General features: G+C 48.8%; 2 protein-coding genes across 2 annotated transcripts; one reads left to right on the forward strand and one right to left on the reverse strand.

Moving 5' to 3' along the window:
• Positions 1–1,539: 1,539 nt before the first annotated feature.
• Positions 1,540–11,582, forward strand: maneal (mannosidase endo-alpha like). The gene is made up of 4 exons (XM_030121305.1): positions 1,540–2,132; positions 4,455–4,564; positions 9,382–9,458; positions 10,946–11,582. Exons 1-4 carry the CDS (start codon positions 1,607–1,609, stop codon positions 11,580–11,582), a joined length of 1,350 nt encoding a protein of 449 aa, XP_029977165.1. The 5' UTR covers positions 1,540–1,606.
• Positions 11,583–13,942: 2,360 nt separating this feature from the next.
• Positions 13,943–21,931, reverse strand: sf3a3 (splicing factor 3a, subunit 3). Its single transcript, XM_030121182.1, has 17 exons — positions 21,712–21,931; positions 21,579–21,626; positions 20,623–20,675; positions 20,376–20,481; positions 20,210–20,282; positions 20,050–20,141; positions 19,879–19,961; positions 19,662–19,800; positions 19,505–19,573; positions 19,355–19,422; positions 17,698–17,805; positions 17,562–17,631; positions 17,307–17,471; positions 14,580–14,690; positions 14,405–14,495; positions 14,270–14,325; positions 13,943–14,190 (listed from the first exon to the last, which is right to left on the reverse strand). Exons 1-17 carry the CDS (start codon positions 21,805–21,807, stop codon positions 14,113–14,115), a joined length of 1,506 nt encoding a protein of 501 aa, XP_029977042.1. The 5' UTR covers positions 21,808–21,931; the 3' UTR covers positions 13,943–14,112.
• Positions 21,932–22,297: the final 366 nt, after the last annotated feature.

Genomic DNA, 22,297 nt, shown 5'->3' on the forward strand with positions numbered 1-22,297 from the left:
TAAAAATGAAAACAACATGTTTATTTATAGATGATTTTCAGAAATCTACATGGATCTTTTACAGGGGAACTGGCGACCCACATGTGACTCCAGAACCGCAGATTGAACAACCAAAAGCCCCAAAATGATGTTAGCAACAAAAACCAAGCCGTGGCGTCTTTTTCACTGCCTGGTTCAGAGTCATTTCACGTCTCGGTTCACAGAGTCCGATGGGAGGAAAATAACTAAAAAATCTGTTTCATATTCAGAACTCTGGGCCAAAAACTAATGAATAAAACTGAGCTTTGAAGATACGCAAGTGGATTTGAGTCAAAGTTAAGAGTTCTGGCTCCACAAGATGGCAGCAACAGCCACAGCAGCCCTCCTCCCTCTGCAGGGGATCTACTCAGACCTCACACTTCCTGCAGATCTGTTCTTCCCACTCTCTCTCTAAAATTAGAATTTAAAGATTTCAAACATGTAAAATTAAAAACTGAAAAAATTTAATTTGTACATAATGGTTTGATCATGCAAAAGTGGGTTCAATACATTGGAATTTTAGCTTTTAACATATAAGATTTAACTGTGAACGTATGAACTTTAAGCTGGAACACATGAACATGAATTTCAAACTTGACACCATGAACTCAGAACATTTAAATTTTATTTTTGAGCATAGAACTTAATTGTTAGCATATATAATTTGACTTTTAATCAATACAATACATTTTGGGACAAATTGAATTTCAGTTTTTAACCCAAAAAAATTAACTTTGATCATATATAATTATATTCAGCACATTTCAATTTTAGCTTGTAACAAAAACCTTCCAGTTTCAAAATGTAATAGTCACAGATAAAAATGAACTTTGAACCTATGAAATATGAATTTTCATTGAAAAGCATGAATTTTAAAAAAATGTAGAATTGAACTATCATGTAAAAATTAAACATGATTAAACATGCGGGAGTAGGTTCAGAACATTTAAATTTCATCTGTAAACATGTGAAATTAAATTCTAAACTAATAAAATTTAATTTAAACCAAGGAAAATTTAGAATTAACCCTCAAATGTAAGATTGAAAATTAATTTTAGGAAAGTAAAAAAGGTCAATAAAGCTGCAGTTGAGTTGAGATCCCAGCTGGTGCCGTGGCCGCCACCAGGGGGCAGCCTCCCCCTCAAGCCCCGCCTCCTCCGTCCTGTGGCACTGATCGGACTCCATAGCTCCGCTAATCCCGCTGCTCACAAACAAACCTCCATTCTGCGTGTGGAGGCTCCGTCTGGCCCGCAGACCGGCGGAACCGGGGCAACCGGGGCATGGAGAGGAGCGAGCGGCCGGCCTGAAGGAGCTCTGCCGCCGGACTGAAGCGTCGGACCGAGCCGGTCGGAGCTCCGCTTTCCTCCGGAGGAGCGGCGGGATGGACCGGGAGACCCCGGCGGGGGAGGACAGCACGGGTCCGTGATGCGCCGCGGCCGCGCGCAGCTGTAGCGGGCAGCCAGAGGAAGCAGAGCCGCCCCCCCTGCAGCCCCCCCGGCCCCCGCAGCCCCCCCAGCCGCCCCCGCTCCCCGGCCTCCAGCCTCCAGCCTCCGGGGCTTCCTGCGGTTCAGCACCGCGGACAGCGACCATGACGCGGCTGCGCCGGAAAGCGCTCGTGGCGCTCTTCCTCTTCACGCTCTTCATCTTCGGGACCATGATGGGTCTGCGGACCCTCAAGCCCAGCGACGGCTTCTCGGACCTGGCCCCCGGGATGGACTTCCCCGGGGAGCGCTGGGAGCGGAGGCGGCCGGACGCCGGGGACGCGGCGGCCGCGGCGGGGGCCGCGTCCCCCGGCCAGTTCCACCCGGGCGCCGGCGGCAGCGACACCAAGGTGGTCTTCAGCCGGTCCGACCGGGACTACAGCATCTTCTACGACGTGCACATCTTCTACTACCTGTGGTACGGATCCCCGGCCGTGGACAGCAAGTACATCCACTGGGACCACGTGCTGGTCCCGCACTGGGACCCCAAGATCGCGGCCAGTCACGCGCAGGGCAGACACGCGCCCCCCGAGGACCTGGCGTCCAGCTTCTACCCCGAGCTGGGCCCCTACAGCTCCAGGGACCCCGCGGTGCTGGAGGCGCACATGGCCCAGATCGAGGCTGCCGCTGCGGGTAAGTCCTGGTACTGCCGACACCCCGGGGGGCATGGTCCTGGACCGGGGACACAAGGTCCTGGACCGGGGCCACATGGTCCTGGACCGGGGACACATGGTCCTGGACCGGGGCCACATGGTCCTGGACCGGGGACACATGGTCCTGGACCGGGGACACATGGTCCTGGTCAGGAGCTACGTGGTCTTGGACCGGGGACACGTGGTCTGGGACCGGGGTCACATGGTCCTGGTCAGGAGCTACGTGGTCCTGGACTGGGGACACGTGGTCTGGGACCGGGGTCACATGGTCCTGGTCCAGGGCCACATGGTACTGGTCCAGGGTCACATGGCTTGGGGGCCACATGGTCCTGGACCAGGGATACATGGTCCTGGACTGGGGCCACATGGTTCTGGTCCCGGGCCACATGGTCCAGGACCGGGGTCACATGGTCCTGGTCTAGGGCCACATGGTACGGGGGCCATGTGGTCCAGTTCCACATAATCCTATACCAGGTCCATGTGGTCTGGGGCCAGGGCCACATGACTGTGGTCCACATGGCTTTGGTCCAGACGGTTCTGATCCAGGTCCATGTGGTCTGGGGCCACATGGCTCTGGTCCACATGGTCCTCGTTCAGGGCTAAATGGTCAGCGGTCAAGGCGACATGGTCCAGAACCACGAGGACTATATTTAGACGGTTGTGGTCCAGGTCCAAAAGGCTGTGGTCCCAAGCCATATGGTTCTGGTCCTGGTATACTTGGCTCTAGTCCAGATCCTCATAGCTCCTGTTTGGGTTCATATGGCTCTGGTCCAGGTCATGGGTCTGAGTCCACATAACATTGGTCCCTGGCCAGCTGGCTCTGGTCCACATGGCTCTGACATGAGGCCTAATGGTTCTGGTCCACATGTCTCTGGTCCAGAACCACATAGTCCTGCTCCACATAGCTTTGGTCCATGGCCACATGGCTGTGGTCCAGACAGCTCTAGTCCAGGTCCATATGTCCATGGTCTGGCACCATGTGGTTCTGGACCGGGTGAACACGGCTGTAGTCTGGGTCCAGAGGACTGTGGTCCACGTGGTTCTGGTCAGTTTCGACTGGCTCTGTTCCGGGACGTGGCTCCGGGTCCACTCGGCTCTGGTCCAGGCCAGCCTGCCACTCAGGGGAAAAACAGGATCCGGGGTCTTTCCCAGGCTGCCATGGGGGATCGAACACTCCGCCGCTGATGAGAACACGCCCCGCCTCCCGCTGCCCCACATCCCCCTCCGACAGCCGGCCTGTTGTTTATCGGATTCCTAAAGCTTTTAGTATCGACTCTTATTCTGAAAGGCGGTTTGAACTCTGCTTCACCCACAACTTCCATTTACCCCGCGCCGTGGGGGGACGGGGGGACGGGGGGACGGTCACACACTGTCATCAGAGGACGTTTGATGACCTTTTGTCTAAGCCCCGCCCCCCCAAACAGAAACAAGCCAATAGCGTTCGAGTGCTGCACTGACGTCGATATTTCAGTCGTTTAACAGGTGAACTTGGTGGATTTTCATGAGTGGGGTTCAGACCGGTCCACCGGCCCGGGGCTTCACGAACGAGGAGAACTCAGGAAGCGTCAGGCTCGCCGCCGTCTCTCTTCTCGTTTCCACCCCCTTCGTGAAGCAACGACTGAAATTAAATGAACCTTTGAGGAATGCTGGGCTGGAGCACCACAATAAAAGCACAGGAGCAGCGGCTCATTTAAAGCTCAGAGTGAAAACAGGCTTCATTATTTGAATTCATTATGTGACATTATTATAAAATTCATCTCGAGCCACAAAAACACATTGAATGAGTTTATTTTCATCAGTTTGGGAAATTTAATTTTTACCGTTTCAGTGGTTTTGATGGATTTGATCTTTCTGTGCCCATTCCTCCATTCTTCTTTTATAATTGTATCTCTCTGACCATGTTGAACCTTGTCTTCAGCTGTTTTAAATCTATTTTTGAGCGATTAAGTTTTGCTATTTTTAACTAAAATAACAGCTAAGACTGTTTTATTCATTCATTCATTCTCTTAATCATGAAAAAGAAAGAAGAAGCTGAATCCAGTCTCGATCTCAGGGTCTGAAAATGAAAAAGTTGTGTCTTCGGTGGCTCCGAGCGCCTTCGTCACGTAAACATGAATGAATAAATAACAGAACACCCTCCAGCACAGTCACGTCCTTCAGTGTGGCAGTGGATAAGACTGTTTACCCTCACGGTCCACTGAAACCAGGTTTGAGTCCATGAAGCTCTTCGGATGGGTGCTGAGTGGAGGTCCAGTCTGTTAAAGGCTGCCCCCCTCCCCCTCTCTGTCTCCTGGGTCTGCAGGGGTCCTGGTCTTGTCCTGGTACCCTCCCGGGGTGGCGGACGACCACGGGGAGCCCACCGAGGACCTGGTTCCTGCTGTCATGGACGCCGCGCACAGGCACAGCATCAAGGTAACTGGTGAGACAACCGGTATGTTTTCTACCCTTTCTGACGACTGAATGGATGGATGGAGGGATGATGGAGGGTGGAGGGATGGATGGAGTGATCTTTAAACATTATTCAACAACAACATATCTCAGTCCTACCTCAGCTGTTCTTTGTTTGTGTCTAGTTTTTTGTAAGATGCTCTCTAGTCTGGATCTGATGCCTTCAAGCTCAGGGACTCAGTTGAAGGAGGAACCACAGTGAGGTTTGAGGCGTCGCTCTCTGAGCTGACAGCCGCTGCTCTGGAGCAGCTCTGAGACGGACCGTGGATTCAGCGCTACCGGGACAGAGGATTAGCTTTAGAACGGGCTCTGTGTGTGTGTGTGTGTGTCAGACTTACACAACAGTGTGCGCATCTCACCGCTGACCCTGAGGACTAATGCTTCAGTGTTTCAGAGCAGCAGAGCCTCTGATGACAACAATCCAGGCCGAAGTCGTGTGTGTGTGTGTGTGTGTGTGTGTGTGTGTGTGTGTGTGTGTGTGTGTGTGTGTGTGTGTGTGTGTGTGTGTGTCGTGCGGTGCGGAGAGGAGGGCTCTGTCAGTTCCGATGTGTTTCCATGAGAGCGCCGAGGCCGGCTCGCCGGTGTCAGAGGAGCCAGTCACGTATTCCAGATCCGGGGACACATGCTGATCTATAATCCCCCCGGCGCCGCGTCCAGCTAATGAAACATAGATTGACCTGGTTAGGTCCTGTGACACGCCGCCGCCGCCGCCACTGCCGCTCACTGACACAGCTGAAGTGAACACTGAGTCCCTCCTCACTGCCATCATCCACAGACAGAATCAGAAAAACCTCTTCTCCTGCCTTTTTTCCTGCTTTCGCTCTATTCGTTGTTTCTCCAGAGCTGTTTTCTTTTAGCAGCGTTACGCAAGTTACTGAAAATCCTCATTTAAAAAGCCTCATAACTCATATCTGAGTTACGTACCACTAAGTCAGATAAATATCTTGCATAAAGAGTCCAAATTACACCGTGAAGCAAATGGTGCTTTCAGTTTCGATGTTGTTTTTGCAGCTGATTCAGTTAGAATGCCGTCATGACTGATGTAACTCTGAAACACCGTTTCATTCATCAGAGAGCCTCTCTTTGAAAACACAAGAAAAAACCTTCTGCTAACAGGTAGAAATAACTACTGTTGTAGCTGTGATACCACATTTTTGAATGAAAAATCATGAAAAGTGTCATTCTGAACTCAGTCTGACTGCATTTATGGGTAACAAATGTAAAACCAGGTTTTAGACACAGGTTATGAGGAAGCAGCAGCAACCAAAGAGACTAAATTTGAGCAAACTTTTATTTTGAAAGGTAAATTGCGAACTTCCTGTTGGATTTCGGTCAGGGGTGTTGCTGCGTGGTTTTTAGGTCTTGTTGAGATGAACGAGTGAGTGCTGGTTTGATCTCTCTACAACATTCCTGGTGGCCATTTTAATGTATCTAGGTGGCGCTAGAGAGCACATTTTGGCAGTGATGCAGTTAATTTTTCCATTTTATAAAATTTTAAAGATGTGCGTGCCAAATTTGGCGAGCTTTGATTCATGTTTAGGGTCAAATTTGAGGTCAAACTTACTGTGGAGTAATAATAAAGAAGGAGAAACTCTACAGGTGCAGTAGGGGCTCGGTCCCTAACAAACTCCCAGCATGCACTCTGCTCTTCATCCTAAGGAGGCGGGGTCGGTGAGGGAACGGGAAAGCAGACCTCTCCGGATCTCCAGCTGGTCCAAGATTGACAACAAGCGCTGAAACGCTGTGGCGTTACCATGGCGACCCTGCAGCCTCGGTGGAAGAAGGCAGTGGGCGTCGAGCAGCCGTCGTCTGTCGGCGCTCCGCCGCTCTGCCTCCGGGCTGACGCCAGTCCTCCTGTGTTCCAGTGAGATCAGGTTTAGGAACGCTGAACCGGGACATGTGACGTTTCAGTACATTGAGGAGCTCAGGGCTGGTGGGTTCCTTCACCGGTGTGTCATTCCGATAGAGGACTACCCGTCCTGATCGCACACAAGTTTGACGAAGTACAAGACAGAACTCGCAACATGCTGCATCGTTTCTACTGTTTCTGTGTAAAACAGACATCGTTCTCAAAACGCTGACATGCAAACGTGGAACTTCACTGAGAACACAAATATTTTTTCCAACTTTAATCTATCGAGGTCCAACAGATGCTTTTCTAGTCCTGGTAGTGTTGCATGTGGACTCTGGAGCCAAATTTTCAAGATCTTGGTCTTCATCTGGAGTCAGCCCCTTAAAGTCTTGGTCTTGACTTGGTCTCTACCCCTTAAAGTCTTGGTCTCAGGATGTCCTAGTCTTGGTCTTGACTTGGTCTTGTGATGCTCTAGCCTTGATCTTGACTCTGTCTCAGCCCCTCACGGTCTTGGCCTTGGGACGTTCTGGTCCTGGTCTTGACTTATTCTCAGCCCCTTAAGGTCTTGGTCTTGCCTTCTTAAAGTCTTGGTTTTGGGATGATCTGATCTTGGTCTTGAATTGTTCTTGCTTTCTTAAGGTCTTGGTCTTGGGATATTCTGGTCTTGGCTTTTAAAGGTCTTGGTCTTGGGATGCTCAGGTCTTGTTTCTTTAGGTCTTGGTCTCGGGATGCTCTGGTCTTGGTTTTGACTCAGACCCTCAGTAGCAGTAAACCGTTCTGCAGTGTTCTCTGGTCCCTGGAGTCCTGTTCCTCTGTTCCTGCTTTAAATTCGTAGCGCAGTTCAGTTTCAGCGTTAAACCGCCTGCAGAAACTTTTTCTTTTTTAAAGTGTAACATCAGAAATCCAAGCTTACCGAAATGCTGACTGAAACTGATCCCTAATCCTTCTGTATTGATGTCCAAAAGTTTCCACACAGCACTGAACTGCAGGAAGACCGAGCTTCACGAAAGCAGAAAACAGAGCGAAAGCAGAAATTAAGTCTTTCTTTGTCTCTGCAGGTACATTCGCTGATTATAAATCTCTAGCAAAATGTCAAACACACACGCTCACGTTGAGAAATTCCTTTCAGGCGCTGGGCGACAATTATCAGCACAAAAGAATGTGAACGCAGCGACTCGCTACCGTTTATCTTCTTCCCAGTTTTCCTTTATGTTCTGCTTGGGAACCATGAATTACCACTCGTCACCGTTCACTGCGTCCACCTGAAACCCGCCTCTGCTCAGAATGTTGTGCATAATCGCAGATTTAATGGGAACGAATGCAGATGTGTTGTTCAGAAACACGAGTATTTTAAAAAGTGCTGCTTTGGTCACGTGAATGGCATCGAACTCGCTTCCAAACATGGCCGACCTGAGCGCGGAGGCTAAACTCTCCTCTCCTGCTTCCAAAGCTCGTCTCGTCCTGACCTTTTCCCGGCACATTAACTAATAATACACTTCTAATGCCAGCGCGGTATTTCTTGCCTACAGCAGATTACATCTTCAAAAGGTCACGAATGGGGCAGGAAACTCATTAATCAGTGAAATCAGGCAGGGTCTCACGCAGGGCTCCTCAGAGTCAGCCGACCCAGCGGAGCTGAAGGGAAAACAATGGTCGCGCCGCCACCGCCGCTCCAGTCAACGTCTGGAAGGGAAGCTGTGGAGAAGGGCTTGTTTGCAGCGGTCGGTTTGTGGGGGCGGCTCTGTCTTTGTAACACAAACGGTGAAAGTGATGGCTTGATTCTGCTCAGCGTTGATAAAGGAAGGCAGCAACAGTGAGGCATCTGGGGATTCATGCTGGAGAACATGTTCAAGGACTGCTTGGAGGGTTTAGAGTAGCCAGGCTGCAGATTGAGAACAAAACCTCTTCGAGTGTGTCAGAGTACCTATAGTGGAAGTTAAGTCTTGTGGTTTTTGTGTCCAGTCTGACCTGCGAGATTGATGGATCATGGGATTTTCATGTTCATGGACTCAGATGCAGAAAGCTCATGACTTTCGTTAGGTATTGGCAATCATGATACGATACGTATAGCAATACGTTGGTATCACGATATGATACACTAGAATCACGATGTACTAGTATCATGATGTGATTCGTATCGCGATACACTGGAATCACGATACATATCAGTATACACTAGTATCACAATCCAGTATGTGTCGCGATACACTAGTAACAAAACACAATGCGTATCATGATTCACAAGTATCACGATATATCATGATGTCGTATCATCACAATATACTGCCATGTTGAATCAAAATCATAAAATAAATTGCATCTAATTTCTTAAAACTGAGTCTACTGTAAATGACTAAAATTACCCATGATTCTCTTTTCCCTGAATGGCATAATAAAAGTATTTTAACCCGCAGTAAGTACAGCTAACTCACAGTAACTGAGACAGGAGGGATTTAGATCCTGAGTTAGTGATAACAGTGGCGGCTAAGCTAAGCTAACAGCTGCTAGCCGCCGGTGAACTAGCTAGCCGGGTTCCTTACAACGCGTTCACACCCGAGCATCACTCGTCAGGACACAATCTCAACTTCGGGATAGCGGGAAAGAGTTTGAAAAGCAGCGGCTCTTCGGCGCCATCTACCAGGGTGGAGGTGAAGTCCTGCTGTGTTCTCATTAACCTTAAACATTAACCATGATTCATCAGGCGGCCCAGTACTGCAACATATTGCCATGTTGACGTTTCTTCACGCCTCATTGAGTGGACTGTGGACGCTTTATACTCAACACCTGTTTGAAAACGGAGTGCAGTGTTTTAAAAGTGGAACGCCGGACCCCCCGCCCCCGTCCCCCGCATGACCTCCCTTCCTTCCAGATGCTGAGACGGCCGCTAGCCGCCGTGCATTAACGCCGTCTCCCGCCCGTGTCTCCGCAGGTGGCCTTCCACATTCAGCCATACAAGGGACGGACGGACCAGAGCATGCATGACAACATCAAGTACATCATCGACAAGTAAGCCAGCCGCCCGTCCCGCCGCCGCCGCGCCCCGCCCCCTCCGGCCGCCTGCAGATGTGGTGAAACGCGAAGCCCGATAAGAGACGGCGAGGAGCGGGTTGTTAAATATAGATGTCTGCGACGGAGAGAACTCCGGCCAGAGAAAGCTGATCCGTTATCTGGAGTCCGGGTGTGAGCGTCGGCAGTGAGACGCAAGGTCGGGAGGTTGATCAGATACCGTTTCATTTCGTGAAACACTCAGTAGGAGCGTGATGTGAGCGGAGAGCGAGCGCGCACGGCGGCGGGAAACGGGCAGCATCAGCAGGGCTGCGTTCAGGACGGGGCCAGGTTTTGGATTAAAACAAAATAAATAAAATAAATAAGAGCTCAGCCTCTGTTGCGTGACTGGAGTTAAATTGGATTCCCCGACGACGATGCTGCCAATTTTTTTTTTCATTTGACCATCTGGGTGAAATGAAACACAAAGTGGAGTTTAAACAAACAAACAAACAAACAAATCGCTCCAGAGAGGCTGACATGCGGAGGATTAACTATTCCAGGAGCTACGTTTGGTGTTTCAGCTTCAGTACTGCTGAAGAGGCCTGCGGTCTGCGCTGACACCAGGCTCGATTCCGCCTGGAGGACTTTACACCGTCCAACAACGCCACTAGTAGATCAGAGATTCTTTGATACTGATGAGAGAATAAACTGAGGCCCAAAGTGGATTATATTCTGAAAAAATATTAAAATGAGATGAAACATAGTTCAGTGCTTCCCTGAAATCCGCCATTTTCAGTGAAACTGAAGCAGAATCCAGCAGATCTATCACACCGATCATTTTATTTTGAAGGAACACGCATCATAACTGGAATAGTAAACCTTCTGTTGTGAAATAGTCAGATATACAGATGTTGGATGCTTGGCAGCGTCACACCTGCAGCGGAGCCCCGATGACATTCAGGCTTCACGGTTAGACGGCAAAGCTCCAAGTGTCTTCCAACGCCTCGTTTTGGTGTTTTGGTTTCAGAAGCGTTTTCTTTTACACAGAAATTTTTTGAAAACGATGTCCATTTAGACGGAAACATAGACGTACGTAGTTAGCATGCTAGGCCACGAGTTAGCGCTGCTTGTTTTGGTCAAGAAAACACACACACACACACACACACACGCGCACACACACACTACCATTAAAAATCCTTCTCAGTTATTGACTCTCAACAATAAAACGATGAACAAAACTCCTAAAGTTACATTTTCAGTGGCTCCAAACACCAAAAGTTTTCCGTTTTCACTTGAAAACAGGGTTTAACGTGTCGACACATCAGTGGCCGCTAATGCTGCCATCTTGGATGGGTCTCTGCATCAGGGCGGTGTTTGTCCAATAACTAGCATGACTCGTTTACATGTATAAGAATAAAGCCAGGTCCTACAGAGACACTTAACAGAGGATTCAGACTGTATCTAGGAATGAGATATAGTTGTTCTTGGTTTGCGTCTCGTTTCAGGTACGGGAAACACGGCGCCTTCTACAGATTCCGGTCGAGCACCGGGCAGGTGCTGCCCCTGTTCTACGTCTACGACTCCTACCTGACGCCGCCCGAGTCGTGGGCGGAGCTCCTGACCACCAAAGGCTCCCACACCATCCGAGGCACCCCCTACGACGGCGTCTTCGTCGCCCTGATCGTGGAGGAGCGCCACAAGCTGGACATCCTGGCCGGCGGCTTCGACGGCATCTACACCTACTTCGCCTCCAACGGCTTCTCCTTCGGCTCCTCCCACCAGAACTGGAAGGCCATCAAGTCGTTCTGCGACTCCAGCAACCTGCTGTTCATCCCCAGCGTGGGGCCGGGCTACGTGGACACGGCGGTGCGGCCGTGGAACAACCACAACACCCGCAACCGCGTCAACGGGCGCTACTACGAGACGTCGCTGCAGGCGGCGCTGTCCGTCCGGCCCGAGGTGGTCACCATCACCTCCTTCAACCAGTGGCACGAGGGCACGCAGATCGAGAAGGCCGTGCCCAAGAAGACCGCCACGCGCCTGTACCTGGACTACCAGCCCAACCGGCCCGACCACTACCTGGAGATCACCCGCCAGTGGGCGGAGACCTTCAACAAGGAGAAGGACAAGTGGCTGATGTGACGTCCTCCGCCCGCCGCCACCTCCCGCCAGACTCACTCCCAGACGCCGCCAGACTCACCCTCACGGCTTCGGTCGCCACTAACGGTTCTTTGTTTGTTAAATAACGTCACTTCCACGTTGAGGCTAGGACTTCCCGTATATATCCACCACTTTTAAACTTGCATCTGATTCCAGTGACTCTAAACTTTGAGGTTTTTTTCCATACTTTCCTATGATGAAGACTGTTCTTTCCTGTATTTCCCTGATGATGAATTAAAATGTTTGTTTTAATGTTGGGGAATCAGTGTTTGGCATCTGAAGTTCAGGTTCAGTTCTGATTTCTGTAAGTTTGAGGCGGCCGACGAACGTTTGACGATTCTTATCCTGACGACTCGTAAAGCCAGTCGGTTTGACGGAAAGTCTACTGGGGGCGAATATCCTCCTGTACTCTTGAGGATTTTTGAATTTTCAATTAAATCACTGATCCAGACAATGAGATAAAAGGCTTTAAAAACATGAGGATGCTAACATGGCTAAATGCTAACACCCAGAGAGCCGCTCAGTGCAGAACGACTCACATTTCAGTCACGAACGGACAAATCTGGACTTTTTAAGACCGGTCAAAGAGTCTTATTTTAACTCGTGGATTTGTCAACGAGGAACCCCGCTGCCTGGGAAACACACACACACACACACACACACACACACACCCCTAGGCGAAGGCTGAGCCGTCTGATCCGGCAGATTAACCACTTTAACTCAAACTGCCGGTCGAGAGGAAACACACTGGGTTGTGTCTGAGCACCGTGTTACCGGGACCGAGGTGCATTCTGGGAAGACGGGAAACTGGCAGCTGCAGCGTGACACTTTAGGAGATCCTGTTCTTGGAAAAACTTTGGCCTCTTCTGCCCGCGTGGGCGTTGTTTTGACAAGTACACACCTTGTCATGTAAGTGGGATTAGTTGATGGGCGATCAAGGTTGCAGGTTCGATCTTCCATCAGACTCTTGGGCAAGACATTGAAGCAAACTAAAAGCCTCCCATTGGACTGTGGTTAACAATGTGAAGCATTTTGGGTTCCTGCTACATTAGTGGAAAACTGCTTTATGAGTGAAAAACATTGATGGGAAATCATTCTGCCACACGGGGTAGAAAGTGGGAAGCTTTCACCAAATTATCTGTAAATAAACATTCGGTTGTTTTTTTTATTACATTTTAACACACGTCAGAGTCGTCCTCAAAAGGATTCTTGGCAGCTAAAAATGGGCAGAAAAAAACCTGGCTAAAATAAATTTTAAAAATTAAATAAAAAATTAGATAATTATAATACAAAATGATATGCTAAAAAATATATTAAATTTGAAAATAAAAATATAATCAAAATATTTTGAAAAAATACAATTACTAGAATTTTCCAAAAAATGTAAAAATTAAGAGTAAATTCAGAAAGAATGTCGATAATGGTTGAAAGAGGTAAAAACTTTTTTTTTCTTTTTTTAAAAAAGTGTGAAAATCAGATGAATCGAAAGGTTTACTATTTTAACAGCGTAATCAAACTTCCTAAAAGCAGCGTCCATCCTGAAGATGAAGACCTGATGAAGCGGGCAGACGGTGGAGTGATGGAGCTCCTCCATCAGGACACTAGTGCCTTGCTTCGGCGGCGCTGCCCTCATGAATCCTGTCCTCCTGAAAACCCTCCTGTCGGCCGCCGTCCTGACAGACGTCCAGCCTCAGAGCGGCGGCGGCCGGATGACGGATTCGGGATGTGGGTCTGGATTTGTTCCTCTGGAAGCAGCTTCAGCGTCACGTTTTCAGCCCATCAGGAGGATCTGGCTGGTTTAAAGACCGCATCAGACCACCACGGCATTAGACCACCATAGACCATCTTAGAACAGATCCTTATTAGACCACCAGGGTAGACCATCATCAGACCACTATGGCATTAGGCGACGATAGAACATCGTAGAACTAATCTACTTCAGCCCACGAAGGCATTAGACCACCATAGACCACCTTACAACAGATCCTTATCAGACCACCAGATCTTTTCTATATTTCAAAGAAAAGTAGAATATTTTCACTGTGATGTCGTCGTCCTCCTCCTCCTCCTCCTCCTCCTCCTCCTGGATCCTGGAGCTCCATCTGGTGGACTTCACTCTTCAGCTTCTGACTTCCATCCAGATCGTGCTCAGATTGATATGATGTTGAAAGAAACACTTTAGTCTCAGTCTGGTCCCTGTCTCTGTGCTGATGACGGATGACTGATTGGATTTGGAGTTCTGACTGGAGTATGATGGATATGGACCAGCGCTAAATCTCACATCTGGCTTGAACTGTTTGAACTGAAACGTACCGAAGTGACCAGACGACACAGAGACGGCGCTGTGGCGAAAACCATCGGGTTTATTAGAGCCATGGACAGACAGATACCATGTTACAAAGGTAAGAAAGGCAGACGTGGGAGGGGGCGGTTCTTCAAACTTTACTCGTTACAAATAAAAACAAAAGGTAGAAAAAACAAAAATGGGACTGACGATTAACGCCGGGCGTCTTCACAACAAGCCCTGCCTCTTCAGATCCTCGTAGGTCTTCTTGTTGACCACGTTCCCGCTGGAATCCTCGTACTCCTCCTGGAAAACAAAACCAGACCGGCGGCGTTGAGTCGGGAGGCGGTTTCAGGCGGAACGTTCTGCCAGAGAGAGTACCCACCTCCGTGTCCGGCTGCCACCGCTCCAAGGCCTTCTGGGACTTCAGCTTGGCCCACACTGAAAGAGAGCAAAGAGCCGTTAGAGAGAGGGACCGGGTCTGGCTCCGGGTCCAAGTCCAGAACCGGCCGGTACTCACGGGAGACGGCGTCCTCGATCTGCGTGACGTTGGCGAAGTGGGCCGTGTTGGGGATCCCCAGACACCTCATCCCGTGAGCGTGTCTCCACTCCTGCAGGGAGCAGCCAATGAGAAACAGACTTCAGCCGGGTCCGGGAGGGGGGAGCCCTCGGTCCGCCTGGCGGTTTTGACTTACGGCGAAGTGTCTCTGGAAGGCCTTGGGTCCCCTGTAGGTGTAGTTCCCGCAGATCTCACAGTTGTAGTTGATGTTGAGGCCATGGAGCTTGTAGAGCCAGTAGGGGATCGGCTGCAGGGAGAAGAAGACGGTTCAGGACAACGGTTTGGGACGACGCTTCGGGACGACGCTTCGGGACGACGCTTCGGGTCCCGAACGACGCTTCGGGCCCCGAATGACGGTTCGGGACGACGCTTCGGGACGACGCTTCGGGACGACGCTTCGGGACGACGCTTCGGGACGACGCTTCGGGACGACGCTTCGGGACGACGCTTCGGGCCCTGAATGACGGTTCGGGGCGATGCTTTGGGCCCCGAATGACGGTTCGGGACGACGCTTCGGGACGACGCTTCGGGACGACGCTTCGGGACGACGCTTCGGGACGACGCTTCGGGCCCCAAACGACTGTTCGGGACGACAGTTCGGGAAGACGCTTTGGGACGACGCTTCGAGACGACGGTTCGGGACGAAGGTTCGGGACGAAGGTTCGGGACGAAGGTTCGGGAAAACGGTTCGGGACGACGGTTCGGGACGACGGTTCAGGACGACGGTTCAGTAAGACGGTTCGGGACGACGCTTCGAGTCCTGAACGATGGTTCGGGATGACGCTTCGGGAAGACACTTCGGGAAGGCGCTTTGGGACGACGCTTCGAGACGACGGTTCGGGACGAAGGTTCGGGAAAACGGTTCGGGACGACGGTTCGGGACGACGGTTCGGGACGACGGTTCAGGACGACGCTTCGGGACGACGCTTCGAGTCCCGAACGATGGTTCGGGATGACGCTTCGGGAAGACGCTTTGGGATGACGCTTTGAGACGACGCTTCGAGACGACGGTTCGAAACGACGGTTCGGGACGAAGGTTTGGGAAAACGGTTCGGGACGACGGTTCAGGACGACGGTTCAGGACGACGGTTCAGGAAGACGGTTCGGGACAACGCTTCGAGTCCCGAACGACGGTTCGGGACGACGGTTCGGGACGACGGTTCGGGACGACGGTTCGGGACGACGGTTCAGGACGACGGTTCAGGACGACGGTTCAGGATGACGGAACAAGAACCCGGATCAGAACCCAGTTCAGGGGGACAGTTCAGGAAGACAGTTCAGGACGATGTTTCAGGACAACGGTTCAGTATAGGCCTGGGCGATTATATGATCGTGATTGGTGATCATGATTAATTTCCAGTCAATCAGCTGTGAGCACATTTACTCGATCAGACATGGCAGAAATGTGCGTGACCACAGCCAATCACAGTCGACTTTTTCCTGCTCAACTTCCGCCTGTAAGTTTTCTGAGAAGTAAACAGAGATGGAGCTGAACGTGGAGCCGAGGGCAGCGAAGCAGATGAAGTCAGCCATGCCTCGGCGTTATCCTCTGAAGATGAGGCTGCTGGTGACAGGAAAGGCTGCTCCACCCGCACCGCTGCTAGCACACCGATCTGCAAGGAATCTGGTCTTTTGAGTACAGGAACTACTTGTGATGAAGTTTAACCAACGATCGTTCAGTTCTTCTCTTTTACTGAAAAAATGTTGCATCGCATCATTGAACATATCACCACGTCTTGCCGCTAACATGCAGAGAGAGCCTGCAGCGCCCTTCTTCCTCTAGTGGCATGAAGTGTAAATGCAGTCATGGTGTCGACTGTGTTATTCCAAATGTTTCAGAAACCAGAATATTTATATTAACACTAGTGCTGTCAGTTTTAATCGCATTGATAGCAATTTAATCGCATTGATTGCAATTAATCATGATGAATGCATGGAGAACTGTCAACAATTAACTTTTTTAAAGTTGAGATTAATCGCAATGAAGAATCTAATCCTCATAAATCAGTCCTAATGTCAGGAAAAACACTATTATCCTCTAGTTCTTTTCTTTGACCCAATTAGCAGACCTCACTGGATTAATCGCGATTAAAACTGACAGCACTAATTAATACGAATATTGACTGCATGTAAACGTAGCCAGTGTCGTCTTTTCAGGCCACTGCACCATACGAGCAACATTCTAAGAGGAGAGAAACAATTGCTTTTGTCTATTTTTTTTGTATTATTGTAGTTTACATTTTAAGTCTAATCTGTCCAGTCTAGATTATTTAAATTTTGTACATTTGATGCAAGCATTAATGATGGCAGCAGCATATTTAGCGTCATAACTTGAAAATAATGTTTACATTCTAAAGCACCTTCATTATCCCCAGGCGGTTTCGTTTTTTAATCTTTTATAGCAACGAAAATCCTCAGGGCTGTAAACTGTCACACTTTAACTAACGATCGTTCCGTTCTTCTCTTTTACTGAAAAAACGGTGCATCGCAAGATTTTATTGTCTTGGTGCTGGATTTTTTTTTTCCATTTACTGCACTGTTAAGTGAAATTGTTGTTATATTTTTCTACGTTTATATTAATTAATTTGCATTGCTATTTGCTTGGTTTGTTAATAAAATGTTAAACTATTCTATAGTTCTAGTTTTCAGTGCAGATGCTTTAAAACTGGTTTAAAACAATATAACATATGGTGATTATAATCGAGATTGAATGATATGGAAAAAAAAATCATGATCTTTTTTTTCCCCCATATCGCCCAGTCCTAGTTCAGTGTTTGTTCGCCTCGGACTGGCAAACAAACACTGAACCGGGCTCAGTCCAGGAACCTGGTCCAGCGTTGGTTCCCGCCCGGCCCGTCCTCACCTTGCCGTCCCAGCCCAGCGGCAGGTTCTTGGGGTTGTAGATGATCTCGTTGTCCTCGTCCTCGCTCTCGCTCTCGCTGAGCTGCTCCTCCTCCTCCTCCTCGCGCTCCTCTCCGGTCCGGGCCTGCTTCCTCTGGACGTTCTCGTGGGTCAGCTGCCGCTGCTCCTGCAGAGCCGGACGGCGCCCGGGGTCAGGACGGAGGGAACAACACGGGGAGAACGAGCGGCGGGGATTACCGGACGGAACCCGACTCACCCCGAGGATCTCCACGTACTCGTAGACCTGGGCCTCCAGGAAGCCGATCTCCTTGTTCCGCTCCGTGTCTCTGCGACGAGAAAACGTTACGAGTGACGACCGGAACGCGGCGGACGGTTTCCCCGCCCAAACTTACTTCTTGGGGCCCTTGGCTTTGGGGTTCTTGGCGAAGAGCGACGGGTCGAGGGACTCCAGGGATTTGCCCTTGGTGCTGAAGAGCCTCTGAGCGCGCTCCTCCAGCGTGCTGCACACACACCAACACAACGGCGGGATCAGTCAGACAAATTCGAACCACCCGGGGCCGAAAAACTGGCTCCAACTTCAAAATGAGGCCAACGCAGCTCCCAAAGTTCCAGATGTGCGGTGGATTTGAAACAAGTACTGAATTATTTTTCAAGAAGTTTTAGTAATAACTACGGATGGCAAATATTTCAATGTTTCATCAGTTTCATCCATCTTTTTCAGCGTTTTTCCGACAATTTTGTCATTTAGAATACAAATACGGGATTAATCCCAGAAGGAAATCCTGGACAGGAGGGACGTTTATTCATTTCATCCCTTTTCTAATCGGTTTTACCATTTTTTGAACATTTCTCAACCAATTTTAGAAATTCTAGTCATTTTCTTACAATTTCCTGTTTTAGATTTTTTTTTTTTTTTAATCCAAGAAAAAATATGATTCAATAAAATGTTTTTAAAGGTTATAATTGAGTGAAAGCTTCAGGAAGAGTCAAACAGAAGCGTCAAAGAGCCACATGTGGGTCTAGAGCCGTAGGTTGAACACCCCTATTCTAGAGTTTCATCTCTAGCTCTGATATAAATCTGTATGTTATGCTGCTTCAGTGAAGTTTAAATTACAAGTAATGATGGCAAACATTTCATTACCTTATCATCTGTTTTGTTTCGGATTTCAGTTTCATCTTTTTTGTAGCGTTTCGTTTTCTCCTTTGACATTTTGGCTCTTTTTAAGCAGTGTTGCATGTTATTTTTTTTTGCATTTACAGGATATCTTTCAACTTATTCTACATTTTTTTCCAAATCACTTTAGCAGTTTCTCACATTTCTAGCAGTTTTACAATTTGCAATTTTTTTTTTAAATTTCAGTTACTGTGCCGTTTATAAATCCCATTTTGAGCCAAGAGTTTATAGTCTTTTTGAAAATGACTGTTGTGTAAATGAGATAAATATGATAAAATGTTGATCAATCATTCAGTGAAAGCTCCAACACTCAGAGGGTTCAAGGGGAACGCTGCCACCTTGTGGCCAGAAGGAACACCTCATCTCACTGTCCTGCCTGATTTATCTCTGTTTTGACTGGATTCTATCTTCTGTCGAGTGATGATTCGCCAGCAGCAGTCCGAAATTCCACACAGCCGCTCAGAGGTTTGAAGTTTCCACACAACGCTTTGGTCGATAATCCCCTCAATAAACTAGATCTCCTTAACCCTCCCCACTTTCAGTATCCTTGTTCCCTTTACAGTTACCAAACAACAGAAATGTTTGGAAACGTTTGTGTCAAACCACTTTTTCAATGCATCTAATCCTGATGACACTTCCTTTCTTCTGTTCTACTTTCTCCCTGCACAAAATATATTTGTATCATCAGCAAATAAAACTAAAAGAAGCAATATAGAGATGTTATTTATATACAGATTGAATGGTTTGGGTCCCAGTACTGAACCCTGGGGGACGCCACAAACAATGAAAATCCCTCATTTTCACAAACTCATAACTTGTAACATTACATCTTCATGTGACAAATAAACTCAAGAAGAAGAAGAAGGACAAGTTACCCTCCACACTTGAGTCCTAACGCCATGAGAGCCGACTTCAACCTGTCCAGACCCAGAGAGGCCAGCTCCTGAGAGAGAGCAGAACCGAGAGAACTGGTCAGTCAGAGAACCAGGGGAACCCCGAGCGTTCCGTCTCTCTGGTCAGTTTACCTCCCAGGAGGAGAAGGCCGACAGGTCCAGGTGAGCGCCGGCGTGCGTCAGAGCGCTGCTGGTCTCTTTCTGCCAGACAGAACCCGGAGAACGCGTTAGCTTTCAGAAACGGACCCGTGGTCCAGAGGTCATCAGTGGGGGGGCGTGGACGACTCACCGGCCAACCGGGGAACGTCCCGTTGTCCCACTTCTTCTCGAAGTCCGTCAGCACCTTCCCGTAGAGCTCGTTCTGGTCCAGCAGCGGCTTGACCCGGTCCGTGTAGTCCTGCAAGTACTCCAGGAGCATCTCCAGGTACCTGAGGCCAGACGGCAGAACGTCACACGCACCCGTCCACACACTCCTCCCCCGGAACCCGGGGCTCCGCCGGACTCACTTCCTGTACTCGGCGTTCTTCCTGTCCTTGGGGATGTCGAAGAGCTGGTCGAAGGACGACAGGTAGGTGATGTACTCCAGTTTCTGCAAGCAGACGAACAGACAGCGGTCAGGAAACACAGGGTGGCGTTCCGGCGAGTTCTGCGTCAGGCGGGTCGGAGGGACGGTCCACCTCGGCTCCTTTCAGGTTGATGAACTTCAGGTAGCAGTCGTGCAGGTCCAGGTAGCGGCCGTAGCCCTCCTCGTCCGTGAACTCCACCATGTCTGAGAACCAGAACCACGCTTAGCGACCGCAGGAGCAGGGACCGCCAGATTCTAGAGGGAACACTCACTCTGAGCCTCCTCGCTGGGGTTGTCTCTGGCCTTCATCAGCTCCTCGAACTCCGCCGACATGGGGATGGAGATCTGCAGGCGGGGGAGGGATGGAACGTCAGGTCGGAGGGAACGCTCGGCGTGGAACACTGGGGGAAGGTTTAGTGTGGAACCCCGGCCTCATACCTCGTTGGGATGTTTCCTGTGGAACTCTTTGATCTGCTTCAGACGGTTGTAAAACTCCGCAAACTCATTTGGACCCGAGATGGCAGCGAGTTCATCTCTCCTCATCCTGAGAGAGAGAGAGAGAGAGAGAGAGAGAGAGAGAGAGAGAGAGAGAGAGAGAGAGAGAGAGAGAGAGAGAGAGAGAGAGAGTATTGCTGTGTCCCTGTCTCTCTCTCAGGACGTCCTCCGTCCCCGGGGTCTCACTCACCCGTCCTTGTCTTCGTAGGAGTCTCGCAGGTTGGCGCTCACCTCCATGTACCTCTGGAAGACAATGCCCCCGTCAGACAGACTGACTGGTTTCCATGGTAACCGGCGACAGCAGGTGTTTATAAAGACACTCAAAATTTTATTATAGAAGGAGCTAAACCACGTTCACCAGGAACCTGGCAGCGACAGGAAACGCTAAAGGAAGCCGGTCACCAGTTAACAGGGACACCAGATTAACCAAAACATCAGCACTAAACCTCTTGACACAGGTGAGCAACTTCAGTTCTGAACATCTGGAAAACGCAGCCTGTTAGTTCTGCTCCTCACATCTGGATCTCCAAGCATTGGTGGACAGATTTGAGCTTTTCTTTGCAAAAATCCTTTATTTGTGTTGGGTTTTTCTCTCTGGAGTGGCCAATCAGGTAAAATAACCCAGAGTTTATTGTGTGAGTGCCTGAAAAAGCCATGTGGATCTTTCTGTGTTCCAATTACAATCTGCTGTAACTTCATTAATATTTAAGTTATTCTGGTTTATGGCTCATTTTACAGCTCTCTTCATGTTCTGTCCCTGTTCATATTCTACTGTTCAGCTCAGTAGAATATGAGCCATCAAAACTCAGGAACAGGATTATAAATTGTAGCAGCTTTTGGTTCCTACACTACTCACATCTGGAACAAACTGTGTCACTGACAAACTCAATTCCTGTAAATTAGGACTTAAAACGCCATTATTCACCCTGGCTTTCCATTCATACTTAGTTTATTACTTGCAAAAGAATAGACTTCTTGCTTCATTGTCCTTTAAGGCCTCAGAATTGCCTTGTTTTAACGTATTCTATTTATTTCTCTGTAAACCACTGAGTTAGGACTCGATCCTTGTGGAGAAACACTCGGTCCTGAAGTGAAGGCGCTCACGTTACCTAACAGTTAGCCGCCGACAATAAAACTCTGACTTACATCCAGCATCGCTCTGGTTCGATGGTCGGAATTGATTTGTTCCCGCAGCTGAAAGACAAACAAGGCGAATTACTACCAAGATTTGGGGAATAAATATGTTCCGATTTCATGCTAATGCTAATTAGCTTCGTACCGTGGACTTCTTATGGAGCATTTCTTTAGTTTTAGCGTCCATCAGCCGCTCTTTCTCCTCGTGGTAGCGGCGCTGCTGCTCTAAAATCGTCTCCATTGTTTACAAAAAATTACAAAAACGGGTAAAAATATGTCAGAAGGGCGAGCAGAGGAATGAAAGAAAGAGGTTTATGTCCCGTTTGTTTTCAATGGCGCATGTCGGAAAGAAGTCCGTCTCTGTTAGGCGACGTCAGAGAAACACGGAACCGACAAAAGGTTCCGGATAGTTTATTCTGCACAGTTCGGAAACATCAATGAATAAAATTTAATTTCTTTTTAAAATGTATTACAGTATGAATAAAATAAGAAACCTATAAAAGGATATAATAAACTCACTTTTTGATCCACTCTTTGTGTCACTGGCCACTGAATTGAATTGAATTGAATTGAATTGAATTGAATTGAATTGAATTGAATTGAATTGAATTGAATTGAATTGAAAGTCCTTTATTTGTCCCAGAGGAGGAAATTTCAGTTTTCCAGCAGCAGTATAACAAACAGAGAAAAGAAACCTAATTAGAATAGAAATGTTAAAATTTAAACAGCAA

The sequence above is a fragment of the Salarias fasciatus genome, chromosome 22 (genome assembly GCF_902148845.1).
Source record: "Salarias fasciatus chromosome 22, fSalaFa1.1, whole genome shotgun sequence".
Lineage (NCBI taxonomy): Eukaryota > Metazoa > Chordata > Actinopteri > Blenniiformes > Blenniidae > Salarias > Salarias fasciatus.

Excerpts from the sequence above, each read along its gene's own strand:
- maneal (XM_030121305.1), top strand. The coding sequence starts at position 1,607 with ATGACGCGGCTGCGCCGGAAAGCGCTCGTGGCGCTCTTCCTCTTCACG. Across the intron at positions 2,133-4,454 it reads GATCGAGGCTGCCGCTGCGG|GGGTCCTGGTCTTGTCCTGG; the intron begins GTAAGTCCTGGT and ends CTGGGTCTGCAG. Across the intron at positions 4,565-9,381 it reads CGCACAGGCACAGCATCAAG|GTGGCCTTCCACATTCAGCC; the intron begins GTAACTGGTGAG and ends GTGTCTCCGCAG.
- sf3a3 (XM_030121182.1), bottom strand. The coding sequence starts at position 21,807 with ATGGAGACGATTTTAGAGCAGCAGCGCCGCTACCACGAGGAGAAAGAG. Across the intron at positions 19,574-19,661 it reads GGACGTTCCCCGGTTGGCCG|AAAGAGACCAGCAGCGCTCT; the intron begins GTGAGTCGTCCA and ends TCTGTCTGGCAG. Across the intron at positions 17,806-19,354 it reads TTAGGACTCAAGTGTGGAGG|CACGCTGGAGGAGCGCGCTC; the intron begins GTAACTTGTCCT and ends GTGTGTGTGCAG.